The sequence below is a fragment of the Schistocerca serialis genome, chromosome 5 (assembly GCF_023864345.2).
Source record: "Schistocerca serialis cubense isolate TAMUIC-IGC-003099 chromosome 5, iqSchSeri2.2, whole genome shotgun sequence".
NCBI lineage: Eukaryota > Metazoa > Arthropoda > Insecta > Orthoptera > Acrididae > Schistocerca > Schistocerca serialis.
The window spans coordinates 578,844,171-578,867,845 of record NC_064642.1 but is presented as its reverse complement, the minus strand read 5'-3'; the positions used below and the strand labels follow the sequence as shown (position 1 = coordinate 578,867,845).

The 23,675-nt window shown below is 39.2% G+C and overlaps 1 protein-coding gene across 3 annotated transcripts in view; it reads left to right on the top strand.

Moving 5' to 3' along the window:
- The window catches only part of LOC126480956 (major facilitator superfamily domain-containing protein 12-like), a 66,622-nt gene extending 60,429 nt beyond the window's left edge, over window positions 1-6,193 (top strand). For all 3 annotated transcript variants that reach the window (XM_050104383.1, XM_050104384.1, XM_050104385.1), the window contains exon 11: window positions 1,150-6,193. In XM_050104383.1, coding sequence (XP_049960340.1) covers window positions 1,150-1,250 — 101 coding nt within the window. In that variant the 3' untranslated portion in view covers window positions 1,251-6,193. The remainder of the gene's footprint in view (window positions 1-1,149) is intronic.
- The last annotated feature ends 17,482 nt before the right edge of the window (window positions 6,194-23,675 follow it).

Genomic DNA, 23,675 nt, shown 5'->3' with positions numbered 1-23,675 from the left:
CTGCACAGAAATTAGTCATCTTAGATTTAAAAATCTAATCAATTGCCATGCTTCATTTCTGACTGTATCACTATTAGGCATAAGAATAATACAAATATAAACATGACATGATATGTATATTCTTCCGCATTTGCTGTTGTCTCACTCTAGTTTCGTAGTTTATTAGGCAGACAGGATTTAAATGAGATAGCAGCAAACACGAAAGAATACATGGCAAAATGTTTATATTTATATTATTCTTATGATGAAGAGAATACTGCATGTGATTCACAATTCATAAAAGTTCCTATTAGCAACCATCTCTTATCACAGGTAAGAAAAATTTCAGAACGTAGAGTTGGCCATATTGACAAATATCCCAAACAGTCTTGCCAGTCGGATTTTCATAGTACATTGAAATGCTGCTACATTCTATGATGAACAATACGGAATTTGTATTTACTTCGTTGGATAATGTATGAAAATGCAGTGGTCGAAACTCGGGGCGGAGAAAAAAAGCTCGTTTTCCACCTTTTTTTATTTTATATACTGACGCAGAGGTTTTGGGGCCAGTATTTATCTTTGTGCTGCAAAGCATGCCTGTGTAGCGCTACATATATTCAACGGCAGAAGTTAGTTGTGGCGGCACCTACCAACGTTTTTCAGAACTTCCGCTTACTTTGCACTCGATTCTAAGGCGCAGGCGGTTTTTTGGTTTACAAAAACCAGAAAAAAAGTGTGGCATAGATTCGAGTAAATATGGTAATTTACTGTTTTTAAGTCACAGCAGTTGTCTGTTGTTCTTGTAGCTAATATCATGAATTTAAAAGGTCCACAATACAATTCATCCAGTTTGAATTCTTAGTAATATATTCCCTCATAAAGTTATTGCTTTCTCTCGTATTTGCTATTGATCTGGTAAGCCTATTCAATGGAATTATACGTCGTTTCCATATGGTATTGATTCATCAGATTTGCTATTTTTTTCTGGAGGCAGAGAGTATTTTATTTATTTTACTCATTTGGTATCAGTATTATTAAGTTGTCACTCATGTTGTTCTATATTGAGATAGTGTTACCAAGGTAGTGATTAATTACACAATTTAAAAAAAAAAAAAAAAAAGAAAAGAAAAACACTGTTCTGACAAAAGCACTTGATTGTCATTTCAGGTGCGGCACCACCATACAGTTCACTGACTTCTGAAGAACAAACAGATGGCTTTGTTAATACCAGCATCCAAAATGAAAATCAAGCTGGCCTGATATCTTAATATATAATTATTGTTACTATATGACTGTTGACTGTGATATATTTTGTAAATGGTACTGACTCATAATCTTAGTCACTTATAATTTGTTGTTGTGTGTGAAGTTTTATTGTACCTACTGTTTCAAAAAATTTGTTTCCTTGTTTGTTTATATATATATATTCATCATCAAGTATGTGTGCAATGATTGCTTTAGCAAATGTTGTATTTATTTATTTGTTGTTTAATGAGTGTAGTTTAAAAATGTTTTGCACAGACACTACATGGAAGATAACTGGCAGGAGACTTTCAAAACTATACTTCAAAAGTTTTGTGATGTTGCTTCCTAGACAATGCATTTTTTTAGAAAAGATTACAAGTAGTACAGTTTTATTTTATTTATTTATTTATTTTTAATATTGCTTGCTCTATCGCTAAAGAATTTCATAGTTTCTGTGAACAGATTTTATTCATAACATGTGTGTTTGACTTTCAAGAATTCCCATATGTACTCATAATAAGAGGTATTTGTATTTCCCACTCCATTTATGGCTGACAACCTGAAACTCTGTTTTAGCAAACAGCTAGCAGTTACCTGATCTTTGTACTATGTACATAATTTGATAATGCTACAAAACACTTTGTAAAACTTCTTGTTAAATGTAATACAAATGGGAAATTTTATATTGGACTAAGTTTCACAATTGTTGCAAACAGTTTAGATGCCCACTTTTGATATTACGATATTAGTTTACACTACATTGGAGAACAATATGAGCTTTTGTTTTCATTTTTGTATTCCAACTGAATGTGATCTTTTACGCTGTGGTTAATACTTTATTTCAGTTATCAATTTCCAAAAATACGAAAGATGTTGTCAGTATGTCATACAGTACTCTTAAAGGCCAATGTAACCAGATCCAATTCCATATTAGCTTTCTTGTATCTTCTGCAAAAGTACTTCAGATTTTACTCTTACACATATTCTCTCTTCTTTCATTTCCTCTGTACTGGGGGTGTCTTGTAGGAAAGGCATATTGTAGCTAGTCAGCAACAGGAGTAGACGTTCAAAGTAACATAATTGAAACTATTTCCAAAACGGACTTTTTTATTTGTTATTTATGTGAACTTGAAAGCTGGAGGTATAGGTTTATGGGTAATTAAAGCCATTTATAAGAACCATTCATTAACTAGACATCTTGTGTGAATATTTTATGAGCAAATTAGCACCATTTCTGAATTTGAGTGCAGGCACATTTCTTTGATAGACATGATCTTTGAGATAGTTCACTCTTTGATTCCATTCATATACCATAAGAAACTAATAGTTGACAATTGTAATTGATTTTCATGTTGACCTCTGGATTCTTTAACAGCATGTTCGAGAAAGGTGTCATAGTTTTAGTGTTCAAATCATTGAATTAAGTGCACTTGAGCCTTCATATAAGTTATTTGTTTCTTTTTTAATGTTAACCCATTAAGCTGTCCACAAATAACTTAAGATTGCATTACGTTATCACCTTTTGTATCTTATATTCCCCTTCAAATTTCCACTTACAAAGTCTGCACTTGCCAAATTTCATTTCACTGAGGCCTCTTGTATGTGTTTGTACTTAGTATACAGAAAATTTAAAATATTTACCTAAAATTTATGCCCACACATTTGCATTGCAGATCAGTGTCTCACCATGTCATGCAGTGGTATTGTAGCAGCATGAAGCATGGCAAATGTCTGGCGATATTTAGAGAGAGAATTTTACACTGTGGCAGTATTTAAATATTCATTCTACCCTACAGGTAGCAGACTGGAATTGATTTTGTACTCATCGGTTACACGTAGCCGCAGCATCATTGACTGTAGGTACTTTCCTGCCAGTTGCTGGTGTGGTTTCTTGCTTTTATCAGCAAGTCCTCTTTCTTTGCAGAGCTGTTGCCAAGCTTGTGTGTCTCAATAGATTCTCTCTATAGAAGGTTTGATATCTCTTGATGGCATATCCTATATGTGCCATCAAATTTTTTTTTTTAATGATATGTCATGCTGAATCACAGCCACCAGTGCCGATTATTTCAGCGAACCTGTCATTGAATTGTAATTTTCCACAGTTCTGTGGTATTTCTCAAACTCCCTACGCTGTGAGTAGTTCTATCTTTTTGTCAGTTTGTGTACCATCTTTATGCTATGCTTGCATTGGAATTCCTGATATTTCCTCTTGTGGTGTATCTCAGGCTTGGTCTTAGTGATGCTCCTGGCACTCATGGTGTTAACTGCCCTGCTCCTTGTGTCTGAGGTGCTGTGGCTCACATACTCATCTCACCTGGACTAAGAGTACTGATGATACTTTTCTGCAAGATGTCATAAAAAAGTATCCCACAGGACAATGTGAGGAGAGCACTTACAGTCTGCACAAGTACAACAATGAAAGCCTCATTATCACATCAGTGGCAGTGCACTTCTTAATTTTTGTCACCTAATTTCTGTACAGGAACACATCTTACATAGTGAATGTCAAAAAATTATTCTGAATGTGTCTTCAATTGAAAATTTTTGTTCAGCCATGTTGTGTTGCATAGCTATGTCATTAGGCTTTATAATTCTTTTCTCAGAAATCTGATCAAGTTTAAACATAGAAAATGAAATTAAGGTGTGTGTGTGTGTGTGTGTGTGTGTGTGTGTGTGTGTGTGTGTGTGTGTGCACAATGTTCAGTTCTTATAATATTGTGTTAAAAGACCCAGGGTAGACAGGTGGAATAAAAATGTTTCAAACATCAGATTTGAATCACCTTGCTCACTAAGTGTACAGGCTAAAAGACTTACCATAAACACTATGGAACAGGAGAAACATAAAAAATCTATTAGCAATGTTCTGTTTTATAAGAATAATTGTATAATATTATTGAATCACAGTCAAATGTTTTCCTCTGACACATTTTTAAGGGTCCATAAAGCTTGACATGGCCAAGTGTGGTTTTTAAAAAAGCTAGATAAATCGTAGTTGTCAACTGTGTTGAAATGACTTACAGGTTAAGCCTCCATTACTCTGTAGAATTGAGTTTTGCCACCACCACCACTCAGGTCATTAAGATCTATTGTTACGTGCATTTGTATATAAACGAACTTGAGTAGTTATCCCTGCCTACAGAATATTTTTCCTTAAATAATTTTATTGGTGCTACATGTGTAAAACTAATCATGTCAGAACCTGAAGGAAAATTTTCAAATCTAAATTGCTGATTTTTTGCTAAATTTTGAATACTATATAGTAGTTCAAGAATTTTTTTTTGCTTCGACATGTCTTAAAACTTAACATTCTGTGTCGATGTAGTGAAGGATTTCCTTATGTTTAATTATTATGGAAGCACCTCAGTGAGTTTATTATGGAAACATTGTATATTACAGTATCAGTCAGACCACATAGTTGCAGATCACAGAACGTAGAACAAAAACAATCTGAAAAAATTAGAATTGCCTGTGAGCTTGCAAGTGCTATTTGATATGTCCTCTCTGTAATTGTGGGCCCTAGTTCAAACGTGTTCATAAATAGGGCCAAGAGAAATGCTGCTTTACTTAAAGCTTTCATATACTTGTATATGTGACAACAAATTCTTATTTGATATTTCCGTCCAATAAGGTATTTTCTCCTGTAAAATCCTCTACTTTTTATAACTTTTTGCTGTCACACTTTATCACAAATTTGTGATAATTTTGACTTTGGAAAGGTAATGTTTCAAAGAATTATTTTTGTAACTTTTTCAGTTGAATGTGAAACTCCTATTACATGTAAGAGTGAATAATCTGAATACCACTTTGCACTTTTAAGTTGCATGGTTTCAGCTGTGTTTGTCTTAAATTATTATGACTTAGACTTCCTGAATAATCGTTATGTTATTTGTACCTCAAATATAATGACACTTACGTGAAAGTATGTCATTACTATGCTGAATGTGGGTTATCAACACACTATATATGTGTTTTGCCCTCCATTGAAGGTTATAATATTGTGTGTCACTAAATGAATTAATCTCTTTTAGCACCAAATGTAACAGGCATTTCCTGTATGATAATTCTTGTTAATCTTCTAATAACAGCTCAGATGCTGACCAGTTTCTTCCTTACCACATTCATGGTTTGAAGATTTTGTACTTAATATTTTAATGCCAACATTGATATTGGTAGGATTTGTGAAATATATTCTGTATTAATCAAATTAAGAAATTGAATCTGCTGAAAATAAATGTTCCTACCCCTTGAATCTCCTATAAGTCACAGTTATTGATTTTCTCTGATTATTTATTTACGTTTTTCAGTCAGCTTTGATGAGATAAAAGCTATATATCCACATGCATTTCATTTTTGTTTTTGAGTTGACTTTATTTTCAGGTTTAGGTATTGTCCTGTGACAATTATCCCTTCCAGAAATATAATATTAGTCTTTAAGACAAAATTCTGTTGCCCTGTTTTTGCCATTGATTCCTACAGATATCAATGAATAACATTGTGTACCTGAAAAATGTGTATTTTTCAGCTCTTACTGCTGGCTCTTTCAGCATAAACACTTGAATATGTTGCAAATACTCACTCAGAAATTATTTGTAGAATTGTTACTTTAAGTTATCCTGTCAGAAGTGTAAGTACTCAGTTTTGTATTACTATGTAATCAGAAGGTTTCTTGAAAACTGCTTTTTGTGTATCCTTTACTTACTAAAATTGTGAGACCAAGACATTGTTTTCATAGCTTGTTGTTCTTATTTATGGATCACAAATCTTCATTGTCTCTTGTATAATTTTAAAAGCACTATTGTGAATGTTGTCATGGTACTATGTTTGAGTCGATATGGAAGAATTAGTGTGTTCTAAGGTGACACATTTTTTAAAGAGCACAAAGAGAGATATTTAATTAGCACAATGTGATAAATTATATTTTATAACCTGCAGAAGTTTATTTATGTGAATCATTTATATTTATTCAGCACAGTATTTTATGAAAATAAAATTTAAAATTGTTTCTCAAAATATTTGTAATTTTTATCAGTTTTTGTATGTTTTACTCCCATGAGAATGAATGAGAAATATTGTATGTCAGCTGAGGGCATCAAACGTTGTACTGCATGTACAAGAAGCAACACTAAAACTTTGTTATGAAGGGCAGGCTAAAAGTTCTCCCCTGTATCATCTTACTCTCATGTCCATAGAAGCTAAGTTTTCAGCAGTTCAACCCATACTGCATTTCATCAACTTCCCATACTGTTTTTATGTCAGTGTAATCTAATAGCAAGTGAAGTGGCACGGTGATAAAGCACACTGGACTTGCATTTGTGAGGAAGATCATTGAAATCTTGTTTGCCCACTTGTGGTTTAGGTAAATTAAAGCAAATGCCAGAATGGTTCCTCGTAGAGGACATGGGAGATTTCCTTCAACTTACAAGGCGCGTTTTTTAAGTGAGGTCCATTTGAACATAAGTACACAACGAAAGGTTATTTCAAAAAAGTAAATTTATTTTCAGAAAGTACACACTTCACTCTATTTTTTGACATAGTTGCCAAGTTTGTTGAAAAACGCATCATACCTCTCAACCAATTTTAAAATACCCTCATCTGCTCTGATAAGCAAGAGTTCACTGCCGTTTTCACGTCGTCGTCATCATTGTAACAGCTGTCACTGAGGTGTTGTTTGAGGTGGAGGAATAGATGATAATTGCTCAGCACAAGATCAGGACTGTAGGGTGGGTGGTGTAAAACTTCCCAGCCAGAACTGTCCAATAAATCGCGGGTCTGACCTGCAGTGTGAGTTCTTGCATTGTCATGGAGAAGGACAATTCCCTTTGTCAACATGCCGTGTCTTTTGTTTTGAATTGCTCTGCGTAGCTTTCTCAGGGTTTGGCAGTATGCTTCTGCATTGATAGTGGTTCCTTGTTGCAGGAAGTCGACCAACAAAAACACCATGCCTATCCCAAAACACCAACGCCATGATTTTGCGCTAGGGCAGTGTGTTTGGCCTTCGCCTTTACAGGCGATTGTGTGTGTCTCCATTGCATGCTCTGTTGCTTCAATTCAGGCTTGATATGCGAAACCCATGTTTTATCTTCAGTTATGATCTGACCCAAGAAGCCATCACCTTCTTTATGATAATGAGTCAAGAACTTCATCGCACACTCTAATCTTTGGTTTTTGTGGTCCTCTGTTAGGAGTTTCGTGACCCAATGGGAAGATGGTTTCCTAAACGTTAGGCGTTCAGGAACAATGTCGTAAAACACTGATCTCTACATATCAGGAAATTTGTTTGAGAGACCTGTTATTGTGAAATGCCTGTTCTCATGAATCCTTGCTTCAACTGAAGCCACCAAATCATCTGTAATCAAAGAAGGGTGACCGGAGTGGTCCTTATCATGGACATTGTCACAGCCATCTTTGAATTCTCATACCCACTTATGCACTATGCTTTCACTCATAACAGTATCATCGTACACTTCGCAAATCTGTTGAATTTCTGCAGCAGACAGGTTCCTTGCCGACAAAAACTGTATCACTGAGCGAACCTCACACATTTTGAAAGCACAGAACAGAACTGTACAGGTTAGCTACAGAGTTGAAACAGCACAGTTGTTCCCGAAGCATGCCAGTATAAGACGCACACGCTCGTTGCGGCACGCGCATGAACTACTAGTGTCTACAACAAAACGGACCTTACTTAAAAAAACTCGCCTCGTACGTACCCTGTCTTTGTCATCGATGAGGCTTTAAAAATCCTACTCTCCCGTACTTCCATTTGAATGCAACAGTTGCGTGTGATGTTTACACTTAAAACAGTTTTACGCATCTACATAGTGGCTGTCTGAAGGTATAAACCAGTAAGACTGCCAAATACCAGTTTAATATCTTTTAGCAGAGAATCAGATTTCTGGAAGCCAACACCATATAACAATAAGCTTTGGAAAGTTTGATGTTAGAGGTTGTTCTTGAGCACATCTGAGCAAAGTAAATGTGCAGAACTTGGGTTTTTTGCTGAAGGTAGGATACAAATTAAGAAGTATTGAAGTGGGCTGATTTTCCTTAAATTGATACCATAAATGCCAATGTTTAAGAGTTGCTCCTGAGAACATCTCTTCTTATTTTGAACTTGGCACACGTAGTCATTGAGAAATTGTGAACTACATGCATCTTGACGAAACAAGACTCTGCTGTTGGAGAGGAAGAAACACTTAAATCTGCATTGGAATTTAGTGTAAATTTGCTAAAGTGTTATGACCAAAGAAATAATATAGAAATGTTATTTAGCTACTGTAATTTGATTTCAGTTGGAAGTTTTCCAAAACTTATAGAACAAGCTAATTAACATGTGAACTGTCCTATGTTTAGTGATGGGTGTTTCACCACCAGGCCAGGCACACAGCATTAGATGTCAGGCTCTGCTGCAGCCAGCAGTGGCCACACAGTCTCAGGTACATAGTTCTATTTCAGCCACCAGTGGCCACATGGCAGATAATGTGTTAAACCGAGTTCAAAGCAAGCAAATCCCATCTATATTCTGCAAACCAGTGTGAAGACTGTGGCAGAGGATACTTTCCATTGTATCAGTTATTAGGGGTACTTCGTATTTCATTCACATATGGAGCATGTACTGCCTCAAAGAATGGCCTGCTGCTTTCTTGTGTAGTTTTACTTTTGTGACACTACACAATTAATCTTTTGGTACAATCATTCTGTATGTAGTAGTCATTTGCTTGTAATGTGACAGTTCAGTTATCTTTTATGTAAAAATGATTACACTATCATAATTTAAATTGACCCACTTCAAGCTTTCCTAATTATTCACTTTGTACTCATACATATAAATAAAAAAATTAATCTGACAAGCATGAAATTTCAGTGCACTGTACAAAATTAAATTTAGATCACTTGTAATTGTGGCAACATACTAGTAATCCCTGATCTGTTGGTTTGCAGCTTAAATTTACCCCATGTTGAAGGTATTTTATATACTACATGGCCATTTTTTTATTTATTGCTTATGTAGTTGGAGCTTAAGACCTTCTGGTGCATTAGACTGGGAAATATACACACTCAAAAAAATTGTGTAACAATTACAATAATAACAACTTGTATTAATAATCATAATAATAAATGGTATTAAAAGTGATATTGATTGGTTTAACACATTTGAGGTTATGCTTGGTATTATCAGAAGTGGAAGGGATAATGAAAGAGGAGAAGATTGGTGTGAAGCCGACAGTGGCTGTTGAGAAAGAACGGAACATCAATTGGGAACTTTGTAGATAAGAGGGAGAGGAAATTGGTGGGGGAGGGACAGTTGGTGAGAATGAACTGTAAACGAAAGTGCTGGGTAGTTACAATTAAAGTGCAGCAGCTCACAGAGGTCAGATGTGGGATGTACTAATGGTACTGGAGTGAAACTCAGTAGGTGTGCTAACATGGTAATGTGGAACCAATTTACACTGGAAAATAATTAGTTCCAATTTTGGCCACCAGGTGCAAATCTGGCACTGTGAATGCAAGAACGACATATAGATATGTTGCCATATATAATGGATTATAAAAGGGATGTGGACAGAAATGGTCAAACAAGTGGGAAAGCCATAATGTTGATTTTATTATTAACCACCACTTACACAAATCATTCAGTATGAGCTACAGAGGTGTTGGCAAGATGCTGCTTCTATAAAACGACATGATCAATGGTTCCGGTGGAATATGAGCAATGTGTTCCTGTATATAGGCCTTCAGATCAGGTAGAGACTGAAGGTATCCCTGGGAAATGTGTTCTTTTAGATGGCTCCAGAGACAAACGTCACATGGATTCAGATCAGGTGATCTTGCAAAACATGCATCTGGAAAATCTCTGGAGGTAACATGTTCGTGAAAAGTTGCATTAAACAGATCTTTCACTGAGTAATTGACATGAGGCGTTGACCCATATTGCATGAAAACAGTAGTTTGCACATGATTGTGCTCTTCCAAAGCAGGAATCATGTGCCGTACAAGGAGGTCTCGATAATGTGCAGATGTCTCGGTACACTTGACAAGCCCTCTGGATGTATTCTCTTCAAAGATTAATGGACCGAGAATAAAGGTGTTTGTGAATCAACACTACACAGTCACGTACAGTGAGTGCAAATCTTCTACATGTGTGATACACAGTTTAACAGTACCCCAAATTCATCAGTTCTGTGTATTCACTGCACCCTGTAGCGTAAAATGTGCCTTGTCCCTCCATAGAGCATTGCCCAGCCACATCATCAGTTTTGATCCATACCAGAAAACAAAGAGCAAATTCAGAACATTACTGCAGGTCATGAGGTTTCAATTGCTGCGCTGTCTGGAACTTGTACAGGTTCAAATGTAATATAGACCACAAAACTTTCGATACCATTGACCATTGGATGGACAAGTCTCATAGCTTTGCACGAGCTCTAACACAGGGTGTGTCCTGCATGGTCAGTTACAGCAACAGCAACATCTTCAATAACGTCAGCCAGGATAGGATGCCTTCCATTTCTGGATGACACTCTAAGCTCACCTGTGTTTTCAGATTTCATTATCTTCTTTAAACCATTAAAGACCTCGAGCTTCTCAGACCTTTCAGTTGGAGATACTCTCTCAACACAGCACTGTAGTTGTTGCTGTTCACATGAAACAGTTTCACTAGCAGCACATGGGCTTTCTTCTTGGTAGCCATATTGTTCATTCATGTTATGGCTTGTCAAATGACAACGTGAATGTCATACCATCATGCATATGAGGTACAGTTGCTAGACTTGCACCTGGTAGCTAAAGTTGGAACTTTGTTTTCCAGCATGAATCAGTACTGCATTACTACATTTGCATATCTACCAAGTATCATTCCCATATGGTAATTACAGTTCACATTGAACCCTCTTGAGTAGATGCACTTTAATTATAAGCACCTGGTATATGGAAGACATAGCAATTATGATGCATAGGCCATTAGCTGTCTTATGAAGTTTGAAAGGATTTTAATTTCTCTTGGTTGTTGTATGTGTACTCTTAACTTCCAACAGTAACTAAAAGAAAAGAAGTCTTTCAGAAGATGTTGGAGAGTGTGCAGAAATAATAAGGTGAGCAATATTAAATAACAGAAAGTCTTGGCCATAGATCAGATTTTACTTCACCACCCGATGACATTGTAAAGAACCAATGGAGGTTTGCACGTGGTGACCACTGACAAAAACCCAGGACAAAGATGGCTGTGAGTAAATAAAATTTATGAAGAACAAGAACAGTAAACAGAAATTTGAAATTTTAAAGAGAATTGGTGATTTTGAGTACACAGCTTTGCAAAAGTTAATATCTTAATATCTCTTGCCAATGGTAATTAAGGCCAACAGTCAAATTTACACTACAATGTATAAATCAATTTCTAGCATTTCAAATCAATATTTTTGAAGAGTTTTGGGTAATCAATGAACAATTACTAAATTCTTTAACTACAGGATTAACTAGTCCACAATTCAGAAGATTTAGACTACGACTACGGAAGCCTTCGATTGTAATTAATCCCATTACAAGTTGACATTAGCAATTGCATATTGCAGCTGTGGTGCAGCAATTTACAGCAGCGGCAATGTTGCCCATCCCCTCTCCCCCGAACTTTTGTGGGGGGAGCTCTGGGGGGAATGGAAACCTTTGGGAAATTTCTGGGCAAGAAAATTTCAGTATGGGGGAAAGTATTTTTGCTTGCCTAGCCTTACTACTAATGCCATCTCTGATATTTTCATTCAAACAACACATACTTAATATTAATTATAGATATTCAATAGATGTCACTCTCTCTTCAAATCAATTGATACACTTTTCCTATTGTGGGAGACATTAGGCCCTCCATGACATCAGTATGATGTATACTTGGCCCGTTTTGACCGTTTGGGGTGTCTAACAAATTTTGTGGTCATTTGAATTCTGAGAAGACACCAAATTGGATTTTGTTGTTTTAGTTGAAGCTTGTATTTAAGGGGTTTTGTATCATACAGCATGTATTGGGTGGTTATAATTGAAGTGCAGCTACTCACAGATGTCCAGTGTGGGATGTAATTATTTATGGCAGCAAAATATGGGAAATATGCTAATGCATTAATGCACAACCAATTTACACTGGAACAAAGGTTACAATTTTGGCTACCAGGTACAAATCTGGTGCTGTACGTTCTTTGTATGATGATATGAAATTTGTTTGACAAACCATAACATGAGCAAACAGTATGGCTATCAAGAAGACAGACTGTGTACTGTTGGTGAAACTATTTTGTGTGAACTGCAGATTAATTATACTGCTGCATTGAGAGAGAATCACTGACTGAAAAGTCTGAGAAGAGGCCCAATGTCACTTAATGGTTTAAAGAAGATGATAACGAAATTTGAGAACATGGATGAGCTTGGTGTGGTACCTAGAAGAGGAAGGCATCCTATCCCAGTGGAAGTTGTTGACTAGCTTGTTGTTGCTGTAACTGACAATGCAGAACATGCTCTGGATAGTTCTAGTGCTCATGCAGTCTCACAAGAATTGTCCATCCCATGGTCAACAGTACAGAAAGTTTTGCAGTCTACATTACACTGGTGCCCGTACAAGATCCATACAATGTAGCAACTGAAACGTCATGATCTGCAGCAATGCTCTGAATTCGCTCTTCAATTTCTGGTACAGATCAAAGTTGATGACAGGTGGCTGGGCAATATTACATGGACTGACAAGGCATATTTTACACTAACGAGTGCAGTATATACACAGAACTGCTGAATTTGGGGTGCTGCTAAACTGTGTGCTGTGCATGAAGAGTTATTGCACTCACTGTATATGGTTACATGGTTTGGATTCACAAGCACCTTCGTTCTCAGTCTGTTCTTCTTTGAAGGTGGTACACCCAGTGGACCTGTAAGATTTACCATGATGTCTGCATATTATCAAGATCTCCTTGTACAGCATGTGATTCCTGCTTTGGAAGAGCTGTTTTCATGCGAGATGGGGCAAAGATTTGTTTAATGCAAGCTTTCATGAATGTGTTATCTGTGGAGGTTTCCTGGATGCATGGCCCTCAACATCACCTGATCTGAATCCATGTAACCTTTGGCTCTGGGGATATCTAAAAGCATGCATTTATCAAGGACATGTTCAATCTCTACCTGATCTGAAGACCAGTATACAGGAACACATTGCTCAGATTCTACTGGATTTGCTGTGAGGAGCTGTTGATCACATTGTTTTATGGAAGCATCATATCACTGACATCTCCCATACTCACAATGAACAAATTGTGTAAGTGGCAGTTAATAATAAAATCATTGATATGCCTTTCTCACTTGTTTGACCTTTTCTGCCCATGTCCACTTCCTAATCCATTACATATGAAAACATTCCTATATGTAAAATTCACAGTGGCAGTTTTGCATCTGGTCTCCAAAATTGGAATTAATTTCTATGTAGCTTAAATCAGTTCCACAGTAACACGTTTGCATATCTACCAGTTTTTGCTGTCATATGATTATTACAGCCCACACTGGACCTCTGTCAGTAGCTGCACTTTTATTGTAACCACCTGGTACTATAAATATATGCTGTTTCAGATACTGAGGATCTTTCAAAGACACATCGGTATTGGTGTGATTTGCTATAATTAAATGTAAGATAATGACATACCAGCAGTTACAAGCCTTCATGAGGTGTAAGTAAGAAACACAGGCACAAATTTTGTGTGTTCATAGTAATGTAGTGGATAGAGGTGTCAAACAGCGAAGTGAGCTGAAGATGGCGAGCTAATGATAAATCAATAGAAGAATGAAAAAAGCATGAAGAAATTAAATGTAACACTCATGGAGCAGGTGTTTTTTATTTTTTAATCAAGTTATAGTTTTTATTTACAAATTAAAAATTTTAGTTTATTTCCTACAATTTTTTGATATGTACAATAATTTTATGGCCCTGAACACATAATTTGACCTCTTTAATTTTCTAATGCTGATCCACATAAAAGTTTGAAGGAGTAGGTGACTTTAAGATATTTAGAGAAAAGTTGCCAAAAGTGGGTAATTTCTTTTGTCTGCTATGGGAGAATTTCAAAAACTCAGTCTGCAAATGTTGTACCTACAGTTCACTCATAGTTGGTGAAGCAGCAGTCTACTCACCAATCCTATTTCCAGTGTGTATCTATACATGCTGAGAGTCTGGAGGTATGTGTACATTCCAAGTTGACTGCTTTCCAGAAATTAGTTTTTATTTTATTTTTGGTAAACTGAAAGTAGCTTTAAAAATCATAGTTCGTGGGTGCACTACAGAACTGTATGTTACAAGACATGTATTATTGTAGATGTAGCATGCCGGTCATTACAAGAAAAATGAATCCAAGATGTTCCAGTCCTGCTTAAGACATTTATAGAAAAGTTAATTAATGATATGAAAAACGAAAAACTATTAACATGACACCAAAATAAACAGTCATCTCACCAGAAGAGCATAGATCTGAATCACGTAGGGAAAAGCAGGGGATACAGAACAGTATCACGCAGTTACAGGTGAAATTTTCCACCTTACCAGAATAGTGTTAAAATGAATTTGGGCCACTATGTAATGTGTTAAATCCTATAATTACTAGACTGAGATTCAATATTTATTGATACTTTACTATAGAAAATGAGTTTTTCCCAGTGTGTTGGTCACCTTACCTTAAGTGTGCTTACATAATTTTTGGTTACATAAAGGTAAATACATGTTACTGTGACCTAATTTTAAACTCAGTGACATGGTGTTATACTTGGCAATATTGTTAACAGCCTCTGGACACACAGCTCACAAGGAATTCTGCATTATCTACTTGGCTGAAAGTACACCGATATCACCATGCGCTGCTGCAGTACATTCCTGCTCTTTGGTAAGTTCACAGACCAGACTGCCTGGTTCTGCCTCACATTTGAAGAATGAGTACACTTTAAAAATAAGATCCCTAGCCTCTTTGTGAAACACTTGGTCTCTTCTAAGTGTTTCGGCCATTATGGAAAAGCTCACAGAACACACAGAACTCAGTCAATCATAGTTTCATGGGTATAAAACATGATAGAGCACTCAAATATAATGGAAGTTTACACAGTAAGGAAAGCTGCCTAGAGATACCTGGATACAGTCCCAAAGTCCTCAGGTCTTCTTAGAAAGCAGCCTGTACCTTGGCAGACACATGCATGCCACTCAGCAATTTAGGGCAGGTGTGTGCTTCTGCTACACTTTTAAATTCCTTAAACAGCAGAAAACTTCACTTTCTTTCAAGCTGTGAAAACTAAGCCTGATGCCTCATCAAGGAGGGCAAGGAAAGGTATGTCAAGTGTTCATGGACTCTCACAACCACTCCACGTGTTCTACAACTGTATAGGGAGCCATCAGGAGGATTTCCAATACATCCAGCAGTGGTGCTGAAACTGGGATGCCTTCAAACAGTACACAGAGACATCTTCCAAACAATAGCAGAGCCACTGTCAGACAGAAACCATCATTCTGCCACTTTTGTGCCACCATGGAGAGGTATGAGCTGGACTTCAGGTTGAACAATTCTGAATACAACCATCATTTCTCCATATAAGAGCTGGAGTCAGCAGTGTCTGAGGCTTGTGATGCCACACACTGTCAGCATGCTGCAAAACTTGCTAATGGCACCAAATAAAATCCTCTTAGAATGTTGTAGTTCAATACAGCAGACAGAACAATTTTCCAACTCAAGGAGGGAGTTAGGTTTATTACCCCTCCTCAAACTGGAAAAGGACTAAATGTATCCCAGAAGCTAAGGCGGCATTGTCTTAATGAGGTGTAGCAAAGACCTTGGAGCAAATGTTCAACCGTCATGTGGTCTTGATATTAGGTACCAGGCAGCTCCTTGGCCACTCTCAGTGTGGATTCAGGATGTGTCAATTCACTATTAACAACATGATGCTGATAGAAGTGGCTATCCAGCAGGTTTGCCTCTGTAAATAGCATTGTATAGGGATATTCTTTGACATCAGTACTGTGTACGATACTATACACACACTATTCTAGGACAGCTACACCAATGAGGTTTTTGTGACCAACTCCCCACATTCATTCTGTCCTTCGTATCAAAGTGCTGTTTTAGATATTGAGTTGGTGATGTGCTATCAAAAAATTTTGAGCATGAGAAGGGTGTTCCCCAGGGAAGTGTTTAAATGTTGCCTTCTTTGCCATAACAATAAGCTGTACAACATCTATAGTAAGGAGTCCTGTGCAATGCTCCTTATTTGTGAATGATTCTGCAGCTTTTTTGTTCCTCCTCCAAAGCTCCAACAGCGAGTCATCAGTTACAACTTCCTGTGAAGAGGTTGGAGGAATGGGCTACTTAGACAGATTTGTGTGTGAATGTTAATTTCAGGTATTCTCAGTGTGTTTTTAATTTTCTTGACATGGATATGAGGGGCACTATCCTACACTTTAAAGATTCAGTGAGGTTGTGGACCTCATTTCAGAATCAAAACTGTCATCGTTACCACACATAAAAGACTTGAAGGAATGGACCCAAAAAATGCCTAAATCTTAAAGTGACCTAGCCATGTTTCTGGAGGAGTGGAAGGGAACATCAGCAACAGCGCTATAGGACTTTTGTGCAGTCACAGCTGGACTATAAGTGAAATGTGTATGAATCAGAGAGATCTTCTTACCTGAAGCAGCTATTCACCATGAGGGGATTATACTGGCCATGGGTGATTAATGAACCAATCCCATACCCAATCATTGCACGAGGTGGTGGCACCACCATTCACCATGATGTGGCAACTCTTCATGAAATCTCAAGCATGTAAGTTCCTTAGTGCTCCTAATTCACCTGCATACTATACTGTTACTCGTACAGTTACGGAATGCCTTTCTTCCACTTGTGAGGGGTACTGCTTGCCACGTCCATGACATTCGAGCTTGCCACGTCCATGACATTCGATGAGCCACACATGTCTCCCAGGTTGTGCTAAATGGTGAGCACTTCAGTGAGCTCAGCTTTCGTTTGCTGGGTGTGGGTTAGTGAGCCGGGTTTCCTGATCTGGAGTCTGGTAAGTGCCACTAGTCCTCTGTAACTGTAAGCTCTGGGTGTGCTTCAGCAGCCACTGTGTGGCATGGCAGTGGAACATTGTGTGTCACAGGAAATGGGGATCCTGGCTTCACTGCCTGGGTTGTGAGGATGGTACAAACCTTTATTTAAAAAAAAAAAAAACCTCAATATGCGCACCAGTAAGATGTCTGGCTGTTGAGGTAAAGCAGTCATTAGCAGGTGACCTCTGGGGAATCTGCTGAACCACAGTTGTAAAAGGCTTATATAGGTAGTTGGGGCTTGGTCTGGGTAGACAAATGCTTCCCTAGTGACCTGTGGAACCAAAATGGCTTATAATAACAATAAATTTCAAACTCCCACTGGAAGGGTGGGCCACTGGAGGGTTTTCCTATCCACTGCCCAAAGAGACCTTAGCTGTCGTCGTAACTGCCGTCTGCTTCACGTCTGCTGTGCAGCGAGCTACGTTAATTTAAGTATTAACTGTATTTTTCTTACTTGTCACTTCTTCTTCCATGTGTTTTTGCTTTTAGGAAGCTTTAATTGTTGAGTGCTAGTAATAGTGTTCCATAGATTTCATGTTTGTTTTGAATACAGTCAGAGAGAGTCCCTGTAGTCAGCCATAGTGCCAGTAGTGTCAGTGTCGTCGTAACTGCCGTATGCGTCACGTCTGCTGTGCAGCGAGCTACATTAATTTAAGTATTAACTGAATTTTTCTTACTTGTCACTTCTTCTTCCGTGTGTTTTTGCTTTTAGGAAGCTTTAATTGTCGAGTGCTAGTAATAGTGTTCCATAGATTTTGTGTTTGTTTGGAATACAGTCAGGGAGAGTCCCTTTAGTCAACCATAGTGCCAGTAGTGCTAGTGTTTGTTTTCAATACAGTCCAGAGACAGGTAGTGCTATTTTCATTGTTTTCTACAAGAAGTGTCTAGCAACCACAGTTTAGTCAACTATCAGCTGCCTTTTGTGAATTAGCAGTCTAGTTAAAAGTTGATAAACTCTCTACAGTAAATTGATTTCTTAGGATGGATAGGATGTGTGACTGCTGTGTACGGACGCAGGAGGGGCTGGCCACTGTTCACGAACAGCTGAGCGTGTTGATGGCCGCGGTCAGCCGTCTTCAGGCTGCTGCCTTGGAGTGTAGCGGCAGTGTGGAGTCTGGCACATCGCATAGTACACCCCAGGTGTTACATGCTTCACCCACTGTCCCTGCTGTCGAGATATCTTTGTGGGTAACGGGCACGGTTGGGCCACCCTCTCCCCAAGGGGAGTGGCGGGTTCAGCGGCGTTTGTGGTGCACGAGGCGGAGGGTCAATGTGGAAGCTGGCCGTGTGGCATCGCCCGTTCCGCCTGTGAGTGGTCATGTGGCTGCTCCTTCAGCAAGGTCCGAGCAGGCACACGGGGGGAGGGGTTTATTAGTTATTGAGAGCTCCAACGTTAGGCGGGTGATGGAGCCCCTTAGGGAAATAGCGGAAAGGTCGGGGAAGAAGGCCAGTGTTCACTCTGTCTGCTTGCCGGGGGGTTTCATCCGAGATGTGGAGGAGGCCCTGCCGGCAGTCATAGAGAGCACTGGGTGTACCCGACTGCAAAGTGTTGCTCATGTCGGCACTAATGACTCCTGCCGTCTGGGTTCAGAGGTCATCCTCGGTTCGTACAGGCGGTTGGCGGAATTGGTGAAGGCGGAAAGCCTCGCTCACGGGGTGGAATCTGAGCTAACTGTTTGTAGTATCGTTCCCAGAACCGATCGCAGTCCTCTGGTTTGGAGCCGAGTAGAAGGCTTAAACCAGAGGCTCAGACGATTCTGCGGAGATCTGGGGTGCAAATTTCTCGATCTCCGCAATCGGGTGGAGAAATGTAGGGTCCCTCTGATTAGGTCAGGCGTGCACTCTACGTCGGAAGCAGCTACAAGGGTAGCGGAGTACGTGTGGAATGGACATGTGGGTTTTTTAGTTTAGAGAATGCCCTCCCTAGGCCTGACAAGATGCCTCCTGAGACGCGGCAAGGTAGGAGTAGGCAAAATGCAAGAGGAAATAACAATATTAATCTGCTAATAGTAAACTGCAAGAGCGTCTATAGAAAGGTCCCAGAACTGCTCTCATTAATAAACGGTCACAATGCCCACATAGTACTAGGGACAGAAAGTTGGCTGAAATCAGACGTAAACAGTAATGAAATCCTAAACTCAGATTGGAATATATACCGCAGAGACAGGCTGGACAGTGAAGGGGGAGGTGTGTTTATAGCGATAAGAAGTGCAATAGTATCGAAGGAAATTGACGGAGATCCAAAATGTGAAATAATTTGGGTGAAGGTCACGGTTAAAGCAGGCTCAGACATAGTAATTGGATGTCTCTATAGGCCCCCTGGCTCAGCAGCTGTTATGGCTGAACACTTGAAGGATAATTTGAAAAATATTTCGAGTAGATTTCCCCACCATGTTATAGTTCTGGGTGGAGATTTTAATTTGCCGGATGTAGACTGGGAGATTCAAATGTTCATAACAGGTGGCAGGGACAAAGAATCCAGAGAAATTTTTTTAAGTGCTTTATCTGAAAACTAACTTGAGCAGTTAAATTGAGAACCGACTCGTGGTGATAGCATATTAGACCTTCTGGTGACAAACAGACCCAAACTATTTGAAACAGTTAATGCAGAACAGGGAATCAGCGATCATAAAGCAGTTACTACATCGATGATTTCAGCCGTAAATAGAAATATTAAAAAAGGTAGGAAGATTTTTCTGTTTAGCAAAAGTGACAAAAAGCAGATTTCAGAGTACCTGATGGCTCAACACAAAGGTTTTGTCTCAAGTATAGATAGTGTTAAGGATAAGTGGACAAAGTTCAAAACCATCGTACAATATGCGTTAGATGAGTATGTGCCAAGCAAGATCATAAGAGATGGAAAAGAGCCACCGTGGTACAACAACCGAGTTAGAAAACTGCTGCGGAAGCAAAGGGAACTTCACAGCAAACATAAACATAGCCAAAGCCTTGCACGCAAACAAAAATTATGCAAAGCGAAATGTAGTGTGAGGAGGGCTATGCGAGAGGCATTCAATGAATTCGAAAGTACAGTTCTATGTACTGACTTGGCAGAAAATCCTAAGAAATTTTGGTCTTATGTCAAAGCGGTAGGTGGGTCAAAACAAAATGTCCAGACACTCTGTGACCAAAATGGTACTGAAACAGAGGATGACAGACTAAAGGCCGAAATACTAAACGTCTTTTTCCAAAGCTGTTTCACAGAGGAATACTGCACTGTAGTTCCTTCTCTAGATTGTCGCACAGAAAACAAAATGGTAGATATCGAAATAGACGACAGAGGAATAGAGAAACAATTAAAATCGCTCAAAAGAGGAAAGGCCGCTGGACCTGATGGGATACCAGTTCGATTTTACACAGAGTATGCGAAGGACCCTGCCCCCCTTCTTGCAGCGGTGTACCGTAGGTCTCTAGAAGAGCGTAGCGTTCCAAAGGATTGGAAAAGGGCACAGGTCATCCCCGTTTTCAAGAAAGGACGTTGAACAGATGTGCAGAACTGTAGACCTATATCTCTAACGTTCATCAGTTGCAGAATTTTGGAACACGTATTATGTTCAAGTATAATGACTTTTCTGGAGACTAGAAATCTACTCTGTAGGAATCAGCATGGGTTTCGAAAAAGACGGTCGTGTGAAACCCAGCTCGTGCTATTCGTCCACGAGACTCAGAGGGCCATAGACACAGGTTCACAGGTAGATGCCGTGTTTCTTGACTTCCGCAAGGCATTCGATACAGTTCCCCACAGTCGTTTAATGAACAAAGTAAGAGCATATGGACTATCAGACCAGTTGTGTGATTGGATTGAAGAGTTCCTAGATAACAGAACGCAACATGTCATTCTCAATGGAGAGAAGTCTTCCGAAGTAAGAGTGATTTCAGGTGTGCCGCAGGGGAGTGTCGTAGGACCGTTGCTTTTCACAATATACATAAATGACCTTGTGGATGACATCGGAAGTTCACTGAGGCTTTTTGCGGATAATGGTGTGGTATATCGAGAGGATGTAACAACGGAAAATTGTACTGAAATGCAGGAGGATCTGCAGCGAATTGACACATGGTGCAGGGAATGGCAATTGAATCTCAATGTAGACAAGTGTAATGTGCTGCGAATACATAGAAAGAAAGATCCCTTATCATTTAGCTACAAAATAGCAGGTCAGCAACTGGAAGCAGTTAATTCCATAAATTATCTGGGAGTACGCATTAGTAGTGATTTAAAATCGAATGATCATATAAAGTTGATCGTTGGTAAAGCAGATGCCAGACTAAGATTCATTGGAAGAATCCTAAGGAAATGCATCCAAAAACAAAGGAAGTAGGTTACAGTACGCCTGTTCAGCCACTGCTTGAATACTGCTAAGCAGTGTTGGATCCGTACCAGATAGGGTTGATAGAAGAGATAGAAAATATCCAACGAAGAGCAGCGCACTTCGTTACAGGATCATTTAGTAATCGCGAAAGCGATACGGAGATGATAGATAAACTCCAGTGGAAGACTCTGCAGGAGAGATGCTCAGTAGCTCGGTACGGGCTTTTGTTGAAGTTTCGAGAACATACCTTCACCGAAGAGTCGAGCAGTATATTGCTCGCACCTACATATATCTCGCGAAGAGACCATGAGGATAAAATCAAAGAGATTAGAGCCCACACAGAAGCATACCAACAATCCTACTTTCCACAAACAATACGAGACTGGAATAGAAGGGATAACTGATAGAGGTACTCAAGGTACCCTCCGTCACACACCGTCGTGTGGCTTGCGGAGTATGGATGTAGATGTAGATGTAGGTGGACAACCCACCTGTTTCATCTATTTTAGTGATGAATACCAGTGATAGAACAATGCCAATGCATCATAATATATTAATTTTTATAAATGGGAAGAGGACCAGGTCAAGAGGGTAGCTCCATTCTATATACAGAAGTGAGTGTAGGGAATTTATGGAGCTCTTAAGTCTATATCTACAGGGTGTTTCAAAAATGACCGGTATATTTGAAACAGCAATAAAAACTAAACGAGCAGCGATAGAAATACATCATTTGTTGCAATATGCTTGGGACAACAGTACATTTTCAGGCAGACAAACTTTCGAAGTTACAGTAGTTACAATTTTCAACAACAGATGGCGCTGCGGTCTGGGAAACTCTATAGTACGATATTTTCCACATATCCACCATGCGTAGCAATAATATGGCGTAGTCTCTGAATGAAATTACCCGAAACCTTTGACAACGTGTCTGGCGGAATGGCTTCACATGCAGATGAGATGTACTGCTTCAGCTGTTCAATTGTTTCTGGATTCTGGCGGTACACCTGGTCTTTCAAGTGTCCCCACAGAAAGAAGTCACAGGGGTTCATGTCTGGCGAATAGGGAGGCCAATCCACGCCGCCTCCTGTATGTTTCGGATAGCCCAAAGCAATCACACGATCATCGAAATATTCATTCAGGAAATTAAAGACGTCGGCCGTGCGATGTGGCCGGGCACCATCTTGCATAAACCACGATGTGTTCGCAGTGTCGTCTAAGGCAGTTTGTACTGCCACAAATTCACGAAGAATGTCCAGATAGCGTGATGCAGTAATCGTTTCGGATCTGAAAAATGGGCCAATGATTCCTTTGGAAGAAATGGCGGCCCAGACCAGTACTTTTTGAGGATGCAGGGACGATGGGACTGCAACATGGGGCTTTTCGGTTCTCCATATGCGCCAGTTCTGTTTATTGACGAAGCCGTCCAGGTAAAAATAAGCTTCGTCAGTAAACCAAATGCTGCCCACATGCATATCGCCGTCATCAATCCTGTGCACTATATCGTTAGCGAATGTCTCTCGTGCAGCAATGGTAGCGGCGCTGAGGGGTTGCCGCGTTTGAATTTTGTATGGATAGAGGTGTAAACTCTGGCGCATGAGACGATACGTGGACGTTGGCGTCTTTGAATTTTGTATGGATAGAGGTGTAAACTCTGGCGCATGAGACAATACGTGGACGTTGGCGTCATTTGGACCGCAGCTGCAACACGGCGAACGGAAACCCGAGGCCGCTGTTGGATCACCTGCTGCACTAGCTGCGCGTTGCCCTCTGTGGTTGCCGTACATGGTCGCCCTACCTTTCCAGCACGTTCATCCGTCACATTCCCAGTTCGTTGAAATTTTTCAAACAGATCCTTTATTGTATCGCTTTTCAGTCCTTTGGTTACATTAAACCTCCGTTGAAAACTTCGTCTTGTTGCAACAACACTGTGTTCTAGGCGGTGGAATTCCAACATTAGAAAAATCCTCTGTTCTAAGGAATAAACCATGTTGTCTACAGCACACTTGCACGTTGTGAACAGCACACGCTTACAGCAG